This window comes from Ammospiza nelsoni, chromosome 5 (genome assembly GCF_027579445.1).
Source record: "Ammospiza nelsoni isolate bAmmNel1 chromosome 5, bAmmNel1.pri, whole genome shotgun sequence".
Taxonomy (NCBI): Eukaryota; Metazoa; Chordata; class Aves; order Passeriformes; family Passerellidae; genus Ammospiza; species Ammospiza nelsoni.
In genome coordinates, this window is record NC_080637.1 from 38093362 (window position 1) to 38107555 (window position 14194).

The 14194-nt window shown below is 40.5% G+C and overlaps 1 protein-coding gene across 3 annotated transcripts in view; it reads left to right on the forward strand.

The window, feature by feature from the left end:
• Positions 1–14194, forward strand: part of NAV3 (neuron navigator 3) — a 251568-nt gene that overhangs the window by 56648 nt on the left and 180726 nt on the right. For all 3 annotated transcript variants that reach the window (XM_059472357.1, XM_059472358.1, XM_059472359.1), the window contains exon 2: positions 13833–13950. In XM_059472357.1, coding sequence (XP_059328340.1) covers positions 13833–13950 — 118 coding nt within the window. The remainder of the gene's footprint in view (positions 1–13832; positions 13951–14194) is intronic.

Sequence of the window (14194 nt, forward strand, 5' to 3'; positions counted from 1 at the left end):
TGTCAAGAATATATCAAGAAGTGATGGCAAAAAGGATCTTTCATGCAAAAACTGGAGAAGTAATTATATGAAAATATTTTCTGTCTTTGCCCTCTTCAGGCTGAGAGCAATTGACTCTTCCCAAAGATGAGTGTAGAGAGTAAGATTAAAGAGCATCTTAAAGCTTAAAAATTATGGTGCTAGAAAATCAGAAGCATCTGTTGGAGCTTGTACGTACAGAAAGGCAAAAATAGAACAAACGCTACTTTTGAAAGGTGGCTGTTTTAAAGGGACAGAGCACTTGCAATCAGCTTACACAGGAGCGGTGGATACAGATGTATCCTGCATCCTGGGTCCACATGACCTGCTTTGGGGTTTAAGAGAGCATTTCTACTTCAAGGAGCCCAATTGCAGGCTTGGAATGGACTAGGCCATGTTGTGTCTGTCATGGCTCTCTAAAAACTCCACAGTCACAGTGGCAGGGGAAAACACACCAGTTCCTTCCAGCCAGGAACAGAGAACAGACTCCAGTGACTTTATGAATGCTTTCAAGGAACATTGAAAACAGGCAATGGGAAAAAAAGGCCGTGTTTGTTGCTTTAAGCCTTTGCTCTGCCTCCTGACTTCAAGTGAATAAATACATGAAGTTTGTTTAGAAGTGTTTGGGTTTCCCTGCAAATTCTGATTCTGACAGCTTTCCACAAAAAATGTTCACTTGTGCCAAAGTCAGATGGTCTGGTCAGTTGAAAAAGCAACATAAGAAACTGGGCATGCCACAGCTGCTTTGAGCTGTTTGCACTGTCTGTTCCCATTAAGGGCACCAAGAGGGCTTTGTACATAGCTGGGGATTTACACAATTCTACAAGTTGTGCTTCAACATCATGCCTTCCCTAATTTTTGTTGCCTCTCTTCACATGATTTTGCTGTTCATTTAGCTGTTAGATCCTTCATGAACTCTGCTTACATAGTGTTTGTTCAGTGACTGAAATATATATAGCTAAAACAATTAGATAATAACCATACTAGCTACCTGTTGAGATATTTTCATTCTCTCAATTCTTGGCTTTCTTCCTGTGTCTTTGGGGTAAATCCATCTAAATGCACACTGCAGATTTTATGGTTTTGTGCTTTTTTTTTAAAAAAAAAAAACCTAGTTACTGCTGAAGGACATGGGTGAGCCTCTCATGTAAACTGGAATGCCCAATAAACTCGTAAATTTTGTTTTGCAAAGAATGGACAATATGCAAATACATGTGCATGCTATTGTTTTTAAATAGCTTTGCTTCCCATCAGGCACATGCAGATAGGTTGCCCACTCTATGAGCAGTTTGTTGGTCGAGCATCATTTCAAAGCTGATTATGCAGAATTGTCCTGTGCCCTCTGTATCACTGTGGCTGTTGTGTGATTGGAATTTGGAGTGTGCTGACACAGTTAATGGAAATATATTGTTCTTAAGATAATTATTTACAGAAATGTGTTCTGCCACTGAATATCACTGTGAGCATTTTAAATACCATTTTCAGAGTATAATATTTTTAATGGCTTACAATACAAGACAGTTTATCATTTTTATGCTAAAATACATCTTTTACTGCAGTATTTTCATTTTATAGTGTTCCTTGGGGATTCAAATCCTGCAAGCTTGTTTGACAGTCATCTATTTTGCACAGTTGCTTAGAAGAGAATGCTTCTGTGGATTAGAAGTTGAAGAAATATAATTAATATACACAATACATTTATATATGTATATATATATGTATATATATATATGTGTGTATATATATATATATATGTGTGTGTGTGTGTATATATATACAGTATAATTATATCTATCTATATATTATGGTGAGGTACATTTAATCTATTTAGCTGATATGGGTGTTTTTTTTTTTTTACTTTAAAACCACAGACTAGAGAGTCCATTTGCCCACTTTCATTCTTCTTTAATGTATGGAACATCTTTTTTCAGTCAAAGGGACACAGATGAACCTTGAGTAGTTCAGCAGACTCCAGATCAGAGCTTGAGACTTAAAAGAGTTTTACTGCTGTTACTCAAGAATAATTATTAGGCAGATAATGCCAATACCATTATAACCTGTAACAAGATGATGACAGTAACATAAAATGAAGCATTGGTGTAAGTATGGAATTTTATTCCTGATAGTGAAGTAAATTAAACTGTCCAGGGAAGGTGAGAACAAAGCCATCTGGTGCAATGTTTGAGAAACCCTCTGTGGGACTGAACAACTTGAGAGATATATCAGTTTCATAAAATTTTAAACTTCACTTTCCATTCCAAGTTCCCAAATGTAAAAAAAGGAAAATGCATGAGGGTTCTTTATGCTCTCAGTAAGTTCCTCCAAAGCATTTGTCCTTACATTTACATCAAAATGAGAGACATTCAGCAAGTGCTAATAAAAATCTGCAGTCCTCTGCTATCAGGGACCTTCAAGAACAACTATAAGAATTTAAGGAAAAACTTGTTTTAAGGACTATTCTATTACCTATTTATGCTCTAAATAATCTAGGAAATGGTTGGACTCTTAACAAAGGATATTCTTTGCACAGTAATTCCTGAAATATGATCTTCCCTCCTCCCCCAAAGAATTTATGTTCCTATGACCTATCTCTCTTGCATTTTAGGTGTCTATATCCATCATTCTCATCCTCAGAACTCCCACTCTGCAGCTGTCAATTTTGGCAGTGCTCATGTTCCGTCCTTAGCCATTGCAGGTTTTTACATTAAGGATCTGTACAGACATGAAATTGTACCTCTGAGATTGCTCAGAAGCTGCACTGGCTTCACAAAGTCAAGCACCTTGCCAGCAAGGTTTATTTAAAGGGCAGGTGAAATAAGCACCTGCCTACTTTAACAAAATTTAGAGCTGGGGAAAAAATAACCTTGCCAGCATTTCAGAATGAAATATTTATTATTCATCAGCAATAAGTATTTCCTTTAAAAAAAAAAAAAAACAAAACAAAAAACAAACTAGCACATGTAATTTATCTTTTTTCTTATGTTATCAGGCCGTTAGAAGGTTTATGGGAAAAGGTCCAAAACCACCGTTTTTCTTGTTGAAATAAGTAGACCAAATGGAGGGGTGTCAACAGAAGTCTCCAAAGTAATACTCCATATCCCTGTGAATGATTGAACAGCTGTGTGGGCTGTCCTGGAGTGCCAGCCTTCTCAGAGCTACCTGAGGAGAGAGCTACTGGTGCCATTAGTGCTGAGCAGCGCCACAGTCCAAGAAAAGAACTGAGCCTGATGTGGGATGGGGCACAGGGTGGTAGGCAGCTGTGTTAGGGACTCATTTGAGAGAAGACATGATGCTTCTTTTACTGGATCATTTCCGTTTCTTACTTACATTAGTAGGACAAAATACAAAAAGGCTCTTGGAAGGAATGGCTGGCTCACAATCGCCTCTGTCCAATATAAATGCTATAATCTCTAGCCAGCAGAGTTATTTGTTTGTGTTTTCAGTGAGTCCCTTTCTTCCTCATCTGCTTCCTGCTCACAACTTCTCAAATCTTGAATTATTTTCTCTTTAGTGGTATGGCTGCAGTGAGAGTATCCCCTTCCTAATCCTTTACAGAAGCCTTTAGTCCCAAGGGGTGAATGTGTGGGAGGTGGAAGATACGGATTTAATTAAATTTACAGGCAGTGGCCCTTTAAAGTGAGTTAGTCAGTCCTTATCCTTCATTTCTAGTCTGTCATCCAAGAGACATGGTATCACCAGAATGTGTATTTTAAAAGAAAATATAGGACAGTGAATGAAGAGTTGCAGATGTGGAAAGCAGTCCTCTGAGGAAGAGGGCCCTGTGTATGGGCAGTCATGAGGGCCCAGGAAACAAGCCTCAACACTAAAGCACATTTTGTCTCACAAAAGAAGGTGGTTTCATTTCAGAGGTGAATCATGGGTGAAAAAATTTTGAGTCATGGATCATATCTCTTTGGGGCTTTTTTGGATGGTGCTGTGGTCCTATAGAAGGGTGTAGGAGAATCAAAATCTGGTAGAATGTATGCATGGGAGACTGCAGATTGAACAGTGAACAAAAACCCCCATGCCCTGCCCTAAAGTCCTCCCTCTGTGTGACTGCCTCTTCTCATGCAATGTGTAGCCAAAGCATTCACTAGAGGCATTTAGGCACCTTTTGTGATAGAAAGGAAGGGTGTTATGGGCATTTTTAGTAGGAATCTAGAACCTTTTTCTTTCCATTGTAGGATCCTTCCAAATCTGGTTGTGTTACAGAAGGTGTACATGAGACCCATCTTCCATTAAGAAATGAGAAAGATTAGAACACTGATTTTCATTCTGAGATGAAAAATCTTCTGCTGTCGTAACTATAAGATTACTTTCTCCTCTTAATTGTTTAAGAATACTGACTGAGAGAATTTACTTAATACATAAAATTCATTTCCCTGAATGATTGCGAATTTAAGTGTTATTATAATCAGAATGGGTAGGTATTTGTTATGGGCAATGCTTTCAGTGTTGATCAGAGGGAAAAAAAGGAAGTGTCCTGAAGTGGTATCCCTATTGTACCAAGCTGCATTTTCAGTCTTTCAAGTCTTTGAAACACTGCATTTCTTGAGCTGAAGAGATGTAAGTATAGGCTGTCATCTGTGTAAGCATAATTTCATTTTCCTAAGGTAAATAGGAAGCAAAAGGCAAAGCAGTTGCACACAGGGCCATTACAACTCTCACATTCACCACCAAGGCCTGTTTTAACAGAGATTCATGACAGTGAGAGTCTCAGATCACAATACTTCAAATCATTAGCTTACTCAACATTACTGTGTCACCTATAGCACCTCAATGGTCTTCTGAATGTGTACAAGACCATAATTGATATTAAAATCATAGAGTTGATGAAAAACAAGTTTTGAACATCAAGGCACAGAGAAAAATCACCCAGGAGTTAAAATATCTTGTTTAAAATATGTATCTCAGAAAGCAGTTTATTTTGTTTACTTTGATTTGTAAAACTATTCTTCCACATGAGACAAAACTAGAGAATTTAAATTAGTTATCTAAGCCTCAAAAAGTGCTGAAGACTCTATATTTAAAGTTGTTTATGGGCTTACTTGCTACTGTTTTCTCACAAGAAAAGAACAAATGTATGTCTTAATATTTTTGTATTTTTATATATCAGAAATTTGCCTTTCCACACTTAAAAAGAAGTGCTGGCAAAGAGGGTTATTTTGATCCCTGGGCCAAGTTCTTTAATGCCAAATTGCAGTGTGGAAAGAATCTCCCTGTCCAAGTTATAAATCCTTAAAATGAGCTTTGATGGAAAATCTGGAGTAGTTTCACAGTGGAATCTTCTCAGCTCCATGTAAGGAGCCCCATTGCTGATTTGGAAAGGCAGGTGTTCACCCAGAAATGGTCTGTTTTATAGCAAGAGTGGCTTTTTGCTTGTGAACAGAAAAAGAACCAACAAAGCAATAATGCTTTTGTTCTCAAAATTATTTCATGCTTTCTACTAAGATTGTAGAAGTCTTGTCCATTCATCTGTGTGTTTTACTGGTGAGCCATAAAGGAAACCTGTTCAAATTCAGTTCAATTTTCCCTTTAAAGGAAACTTAACTCTGTTTACTGTGGGTTTCTTTAATATAGTGAATGCAGGACTGGTCATGAAACTTATCTGGGCAGTCACAAGACAGATATGAGACTGGAGAGTCACAGAAATGGGGTTTCTGTTATCCTGGATACCAAGAAAACTAAAGCATTGCTTTCTTGAAGGTTTTAGGGTTTTTTGGTTGTTTTTTGTTGTTGTTGTTTTTTTGTGGTTTTTTATGTGAAAGGGATTTTTGAGAGAGACCAAGTGATAGGAGACCACCTTTAGACTCACACTGCTTATCTGAACTAAAATGCTGACCCCTTATTAGTTTAAATCAATGTTTTCTGTAAAAGCTGCATGGAATAATAGGCCTAATAGTTTATTTTACTTTCACTACATGGATGCTGAAATGCACTTTAAATACTATCTATATATATATATATATATATAGATATATATAGATATAGATAGATAGATAGATAGATAGATAGATAGATAGATAGATAGATAGATAGATATAGATATCTATATCTAAGAAATACTTCCAAAGTTGTATGAACAAATAAATGGCATATTTAAAACAGAAAGTCTCAAGGTCGACTGCTTTGGAGGATTGCTTTGTATGGGTGGCACTTAATATTGCCTCCTGATAATTCAGGAAGCTGGAGGCCAGTGTTAATAACTGTGGTGCTGTTACTCCCTTGCCAAGTACCACTTCCCCACAGCACACAAGCCTGTAGAGTAGCAGCTGTCTGTTCAGGCTCCCTGCAGCTTCAGGACGAAGATCTGGCTCCTTCCAGTGGCATTTTATTGCTATTGCACAAGACTGAAGCCAGTAAATAAAACGATATGATTAAACTGTAAAGCAAATCAGTAGGATTCTTTTCAAAGTATGAACAAGTTAATTTATTCTATAAAGTGTTGGATTTTTATCTGATCCAATATAAAAATTACTCAGTGAACATTACACATACACACACAAATACACATTCAAAGAAGCATATACTGTTACCCTCCATCTGGCACAGAAGCATCAAAAGCCTTGCTCCTGTACCATTGGTGAGTATTGGCCTCAAACATATGTGTTAAATAAATTCTAAGTTGGGGTTTGGGAAGAAATGAGTAGAAAGGGAGCACAGTAAGCCAGTACTAATGTTACTTCAGTGACTCGGTCACAAACTGCAAGTGGAACTTGGAAGTATAAAACAGCCCCCTTAAAAGTTGGGTAAGTCATCTAAAGCTTGCCAGTGATTGTTGAAGAGTATTGTTTCTACTAATTTTCTTAGCTGGGATTAGTGGAATTTTGTTTAATTGTGTTTTTATCTGTAAACTGCTGAGTAGTGTTGATGGATACATGCTGCTATTTACAAAATTGTACTACAGGGATTCTGACATTTTGGTTAATTGGCATGTATCCCTCTAAGTGTTTTCTATTCCTTAACTCATAATTGTTCTCATTTGCTCAGTGGGATTCAGAAACAGGGTTGGTGGAATGTCATTTAATACTCATTTCATTTTATTAAATAAAGTGCATTGGCTTCCATCTTGCCTATAAATTAAGTCATTCTAGCTTCATTTTCTGGCTATATATTTTTAATTGTGTAAATATTTTTCTTTCTCATGTAATTTTCTTGTTACAAAAAGTGCCACCCCCAGACCCTAGATTTACTTCATAGCAAATGAATTGCAGAGTATTTTCTATAACCAATTAAATCAAGACATAAATTGAATGGTTGATCTGTCTCTTATGGCAGTCTAAATGTGAACCATTGTTTTCAAAGTTAGTCTTTTTACTTCCTAAGTGGAGGACTGAAACTAATAAATTATTCTTCTGCATCCCAGACACATAACCTTCAAAAAGAAAATATTTAAAAGGTCAGATCCTCCCTTCCAGTTGAGATTTCCTTAATGTATAGGCAGTGGGAAGGAGAAAGGCTTCTTTCTGCAATCTGATTTCCTCACCCTAATCTAACACTAATCAATGTGTTGCCCAGCTTCTCTTTATAAATACAAACTGCTTCAGGGACACTCTAACACATGCTTTGCTACCCACAATTTATTAGCCAAGAATAGCTAAGTTGAAATAAAGTTGTGGTCATGCCCTCTCCTCTGGCATATCCTCTTTCACAGGGACTCTGGGAGTGTTGCTCAGGCTCTGTTGGGTATTCAGCATCCAGAGTAGGCCACACACTGGACAACCTCCCAGGAAACAGATATACAGCATTTCCAGCCCATTTTGTAACATACTGGGCAACAACAGAACTCATCAATCTCTTCTTTTTCAAGGGCAATTTGAAAAAGTGTTCTAAGTGCTATCAACTATCAGTTGTTTCCAATGGCAACATTTTAAGTAGAGTGAAAACATTACACTAGAAGTCACATAACCCTTTTATAAAGTTAACAGTGGCATATTTCCATTTTGGCTGACTGTTAATACTCTAGTCTTGGGGCTATTTAATACTTTCATTTTCCTTTACTCTATTTTTCATAAAGAAAAAGAATTATGAAATGTACTGTTTTAATCCAAACATAGAATAAAGGACACACTCTCTCTGCTCTGCTGAGAAGTAGCATTGTGCATTGCTGTGAAATATTGCAACCCAGGTATACTGCTAGGAACTTTTTTTTTTAAATAGATAAATTTTCCTTCTCATTGTCTCACTGTTATTTGCCACAAAAAAAAACACTAAAGAAAAATGTGAGAGAAGCTTGCTCTTGCCTACAGATTCCTTTTGGGAAATGAAGTTGTTAAAAAGCCTCCCCACCCCCAAAGGTGATTATGCTAGTGAGCGTTGGAGGACAGCATTTCAAGTCTGCCATGCTAATGAATGGGGATACAGTTGCCTCCTGCAGAATATTTTAAAGGACAAGTGATGAGAACTGGATTCTGCCTTTTCATTCCACATAACATTTTCATTTAGTGGAAAAATATTTACATATTTTTGAAAATTAACCTATACTCCTAAATGACATGGATGTCTGTCAAGGTCTTATTGCACCTCAATTGGCAGCAAGTGCTGTTCTCCCTGAGCAGCAGCTCTGCTACATAAGGGAGGCGTGTGGAAAGCCATTTCTTGGCAGCAACAGGGGACCAATTCAAGAGATTCTTTTTCTGTAGCAAACAAACAAAAAAAATTCAGGAAGGATCCAAATTCTTGGAATATGCATTTTCCCAGCAAGCATTTTCCTAAAAGTACCTGATATAAAAGCTCACAGAAGAAATCACTTTCAAGTCAGAATATCTGGGATGTAGTCCCAGCTGTTTGCCCTTGAGTGAGCCACATCAAAAAGCAGCCTCTATGCCTCAGTTTCCTCACATCTACAGAAATAATAAATAGAAGGAGTGATCTCATTTATGCCTGGAAAGCATGCTGAGCTGATCTAGTGAGAGACACTGACGAAGTGTCATGCATTATTATTGCATTAGGCTGACTGCACTTCTGAAACCCCTCTGACATTTCCCACTTGGCCTCGATTGTGGGCGGTAACATTTCTGTATTAAAGAGGATGCTTTATATCACTGCCTGATGTAAATGACATGGTTCATGATTAAACATTTTCTAAAAAGGCAGTAACCTGTGAGATCCTCTCCCTTTCTCACTTCATTAAGCTACCACATTACAAAGTGTTCTGCTTCATTATGGATCCTGCCAAGCAGCTCCACTGCGCTCCTTGTAGCTACATGTGAAGTATCAAGGTGAAGTTCATAACTATATTTGGGTATCAGGGTTTATTTCCTCTACTCCGTTGAAGGGGAGCATGACGAGCAGCTGAGGAATGCTAGGGGAAACCGTCATTAGCATAAGCAGCCTGTGCCAGGGCTCGGGCTGCCCGCTGAATCCCGTTTGTGGTGTGAGCAGTTAAATCACCGGCCTTTGGCATGGGGCTGGGACCACACAAACACAGCAGGATCAGCTCTGCTCCGCTAGCGTGCTCCTGAGAGCGGGGCAGAGCACGGCACAGAACAGAGGCTGTCCCTGCACTGCCACCTGTCACAGGTGACAGCGGCTGTCCCCTGCACTGCTGGCTGTCACAGGTAACAGCGGCTGTCACAGGTAACAGCGGCTGTCACAGGTAACAGCGGCTGTCCCCTGCACTGCTGGCTGTCACAGGTAACAGCGGCTGTCACAGGTAACAGTGACTGTCCCCTGCACTGCCAGCTGTCACAGGTAACAGTGGCTGTCACAGGTAACGGTGGCTCTCCCCTTTGCTGTCACAGGTAATAGTGGCTGTCACAGGTAACAGTGGCTGTCCCCTATGCTGTCACAGGTCACAGTGGCTGTCACAGGTAACAGTGGCTGTCCCCTGCGCTGCCGGCTGTCACAGGTAACACTGGCAGTCACAGGTGACAGTGGCTGTCCCCTAGGCTGCCACAGGTAACAGCGGCTGTCCCCTATGCTGTCACAGGTAACAGTGGCAGGCCCAGGTGACAGTGGCTGTCCCCTAGGCTGTCCCAGGTTACAGTGGCAGTCCCCTATGCTGTCCCAGGTCACAGTGGCTGCACTGCCTGCTGTCCCAGGTGACAGTGGCTGTCCCCTATGTTGTCAGCTGTCCCAGGTGACAGTGGCTGTCCCCTAGGCTGTCCCAGGTGACAGTGGCTGTCCCCATGTCTGTCCCTGGTGACAGTGGCAGTGCCAGGTGACAGTGGCTGTCCCAGGCTGTCTCAGGTGACAGTGGCTGTGCCCTAGGCTGTCCCAGGTGACAGTGGCTGTCCCTGGTGACAGTGGCTGTCCCCATGTCTGTCCCAGGTGACAGTGGCTGTGCCCTAGGCTGTCCCAGGTGACAGTGGCTGTCCCAGGCTGTCCCTGGTGACAGTGGCTGTCCCCTGCGCTGCGGCTGCTGCCGGAGCGAGCTGTCCCGGTCTGTGGGCCGCGGGGCCCGGCGGGCGGCAGCAGGGGAAGCCGGGCAGGAAATGAGTCAGGCCCCGGCCGCAGCCCGGCCCGATGTGAGGCTGCAGCGCCGCGTTACTGGAGCAGCGGAGAGGGGAGGAAGTGTTGCAACAACTTACACTCGTGTCTGTGTTTCTCTCTGAAACAGCCTGGTTATAGAAAAATCTAAGATAAGAGGATTTTGGGGAAGCGTTGCTGCACAGTTAGTGCAAGATGTCGTGACCTATTGCTAGTTCTGAGAAGAGGGAGAGCATGCACGGCTACTCCTCAGAGCTGCTCTGCACCCAGTGGAAAGGGAGCACTCATAAAAAGGAGACTTTCATGAAGTTACTGGTTTTTGATCTTCTGTTCTGAGTTTTCTCCCATGATAACTGAGTATTGTGAATGATGGAGCACACTGAAGCTTTATATTTTCCCAAGGATTTAAAGATAAAACTTAGGAGGTGCATTGATACTGAAAGCTGTGTAGGGTAGAGTCTCTATTTCTCATTACTTTTACATGAGAGAATTTAGTGTAAAAAGGTTATAGTGGCATGTGTACATTCTTATAATTTCACGTGTCTCTCTTCATGCTTTTCATTTTTTACAAGACTCCTGAGCAATTGGGTCCCCAGAAGAATGAGATGAATGAGAAAGGCATCCTATGGGGAAGGGAGTAGAAACAGAAGCAAGTGGTATTTCCTACAGAAAGAGAGGAAATAAAGTGTGACATTCCACTGCCAACTGGGTGTTGGTTTGCTCTATTGTCTCCATCCATAACTTTTTGCCTTCTTAATTTTTTTATAATACATCTGAAGTGAAAAATCTCTTCTTTTAGCACAGGCTCCTCCCAGTACTGTTTTTGTACCATTGCATGACTATTAAATGCTGACCATCAGAAAAAAATTGGTATGATTTAGATAATCAGCCTTTGCTTACAAAATGCTGATTGCATTCTTTATGTATATCACTTTTAAATTCATGAAAAAAGAAAATGATGAAGGGGTGGATGGATCAGTAAAGTCCATTCTTTGAATACTAGACACTTGCAAAGCAGCTGCTATGTTGAAATGTCTTTGTCTGCTTAGTGGGAGGATAGTTCAAATTGTAGTCAGAATTAGGACTGATACACCCATTTATGTGAGGGTGTGACAAATGAAAAAGGAATTGCCTGGTATTTTTATTTGTAATATGAAACTAACCTATAATAATACTAGTGGTATTAAATTTTATATGTTCCAGTGGATCAGTTTCATTGGAATACAGAAAATAGTTCTGCTTATATTAATAGAGAGTATTTTTGAACCATTACTTTAAAAGTATGACTGAAGTTGAAATACTAGTAGTAGGGAATATATGATGCTATGGGTGTGGTATGTGTCTTTTATCATCATGGTTTCATATTATTTTAAATATGTGTTCATACAATCTTTATAGAGACCCCACATTCACTCCATATGATTTTATGGATGAAGAAACACTTCCTTAGCTACAGTTTGCTTTAAAAAAACCCCAACAATTTAATGGAGTCTTTTGTGTTACTTGGCTGTAATAGAGAAAAAAAGAATATCAGTGAAAACACTGATTTCATTCAGTGAGAGCACAGGAGATTTAAGTGGACTTTGGGTGTAGCAGGGAGATTAAGGGTGCCATTGAACAGCAACATCCTTTGACTGTAGGAGAGCTGAATGCGCTTCCATAGTTTAATTCTGTGGAGTTATTTAAAGTTCTAAAGCTGTTAAGAAAGCAATGACAAATCAACTAGTGGTCCACCTGCAAAAGCATGGGAAGAAATAGAGTGGACCAAACAAATGCTTTTTTTCTCTCTTTTAATAAAGAGGGAGAAAATCTGTGGCAAAGGTACTCAGGTAGTAAACAAGTCCTTATCAGGTGAGCATGGACTGTGGTGATACTTTTGTGGGGTGGAAAGCAGATAATGGTTCTCTGGGTTAGGCTCTGGACTGGGAATTGCATCTGCTTTCCCACCCTGGGTCTGCCACAGATTTCCTTGATGAAATAAGCAAGTTGTTAATGGCTTTGGCCTCTGTTTTACTCTTCAAAAACTGGGATTCTGACCCCTTCCTCTCCCAAGGGTCTATGAGGTTAAATAAAAGGATGTTTATAAAGTAAGCTTATATTTTATTTTTTTTTAGGAAAAAGATGCAGTTTCAACATTTTCAAACAATATTCTCAGCAGAGGAAGACTCTTGGTTATTACATTTACTCACACGGTGGTGCTATCATACATCTGTGCTTTCTCTTAGTGTTATCATCCCACAGCAGTGGGAGGCTTGGGAGGTTCTGTACAAGTCCTGTTTTCTGGAATGAGGAAGGAGGTCACAGACACCCTGCAAAAGGGAGCCAGGGCTGACTGCCACAGATACCCTCCTGTTGTGTGACACCCCCTGCCAACCTCCACTTCTGTGAGCTCCTTCTGCATGCTGGGACACCCCAGTAAGGTGTGAGAAGCTCTTGGGGTGCACTCCTCCTTCAGTGTAGAGGGGAAGGTGTCCCTCTTTTCCCATCCTAAGGAAGCCTGGTTCTGCTTGTGTGTGTGCTGTAGGTGTTAGCAAATGCTCTGTGTACTCACACACCTTATGAAATGCCTCCAGCCTCTCTCTTCATGCCCCTCTCCTCCCTTATTTTGCAGGATGTAATTCAGCTGGTCCTTTTCAACCTTTTGTTTACAACTGCCGTTTTTGTGCTGCCAGTTGCCAAGCATTTGGCACTGCTCAGTCTCACTGTTCCTCCCTCCTCTTTAGGCAAAGAAAGGGCACAGCATATCTCCAGAATGTATGTGCTCTAATTCCAGTGATACGACTACTGTTCATCTGGCACTCTCAGTCTGTGCACATTAGAGCACTTTGAACTGTAGGCAAGGGGTAAATGAACTGTCCCTGGGCAGTGGGACACCGTGATTCCTGCGTAAAGTGTTACAGAGGCACCACCAGGTGCAGGAACACCAGTGACAGCCCAATTAATCCTAACACAAACACAGGCACACGTCTCTTCTATCACTTTCTCTTAGGCAGACCCAGAGTATGAATGCTGTTGGCAGGGCATGTGTGGAGGTAAGAAATGTGGTGGGAGGTGGAATTTTGGTAGATGTGATTGATTTACGACAGGAGTTTCCTTTACAGTCATAAGGGGAATTTTGCTTGGTCACAGCAAGTTTGAACCCTCATGAAAGGCTGAATCATTTGAAGCTAAAATAAAACAGAGAATGGCAGGGGGGAGGGGCATGACCGTTAGGGAGGAAAAAAAAAAAGTCAAAAAACACATTAAAATTGTTTTCCTTAGTGCTGACTTCTTAAATGGGAATGTGTTCCAGAATAGTTCTGCTATGTAAGCCAACATTTGTTTTAAGACTTTTTATTGTCTTTTTCCCTCTCTTCCCCTTGCCCTCCCTCTCTGCTCTGCAGATTTACACTGACTGGGCTAACCACTACCTAGCAAAATCTGGCCACAAGCGGTTGATCAAGGATTTGCAACAGGACATTGCAGATGGAGTTCTGCTAGCAGAAATCATCCAGATCATCGGTAAGACCAGGGCTGAGGGGAGCACTGTGAGCTGACTCCTTGCGTGGGGGAATATATAATTCAAGTTGAATATATTTAACAATAAGATGAACCCTGAATAATGCAATTTGACTGGGTCCATATGTCTCTGATATTTGTGTGGTTCATCCTTGTCTTAATTAAAAAATATGTTTATGTGAGCATGTTTGGAAGTTGCTGTTTAACCATACTTTAAATGGCCAGAACTGTATCTTACACACTTTGA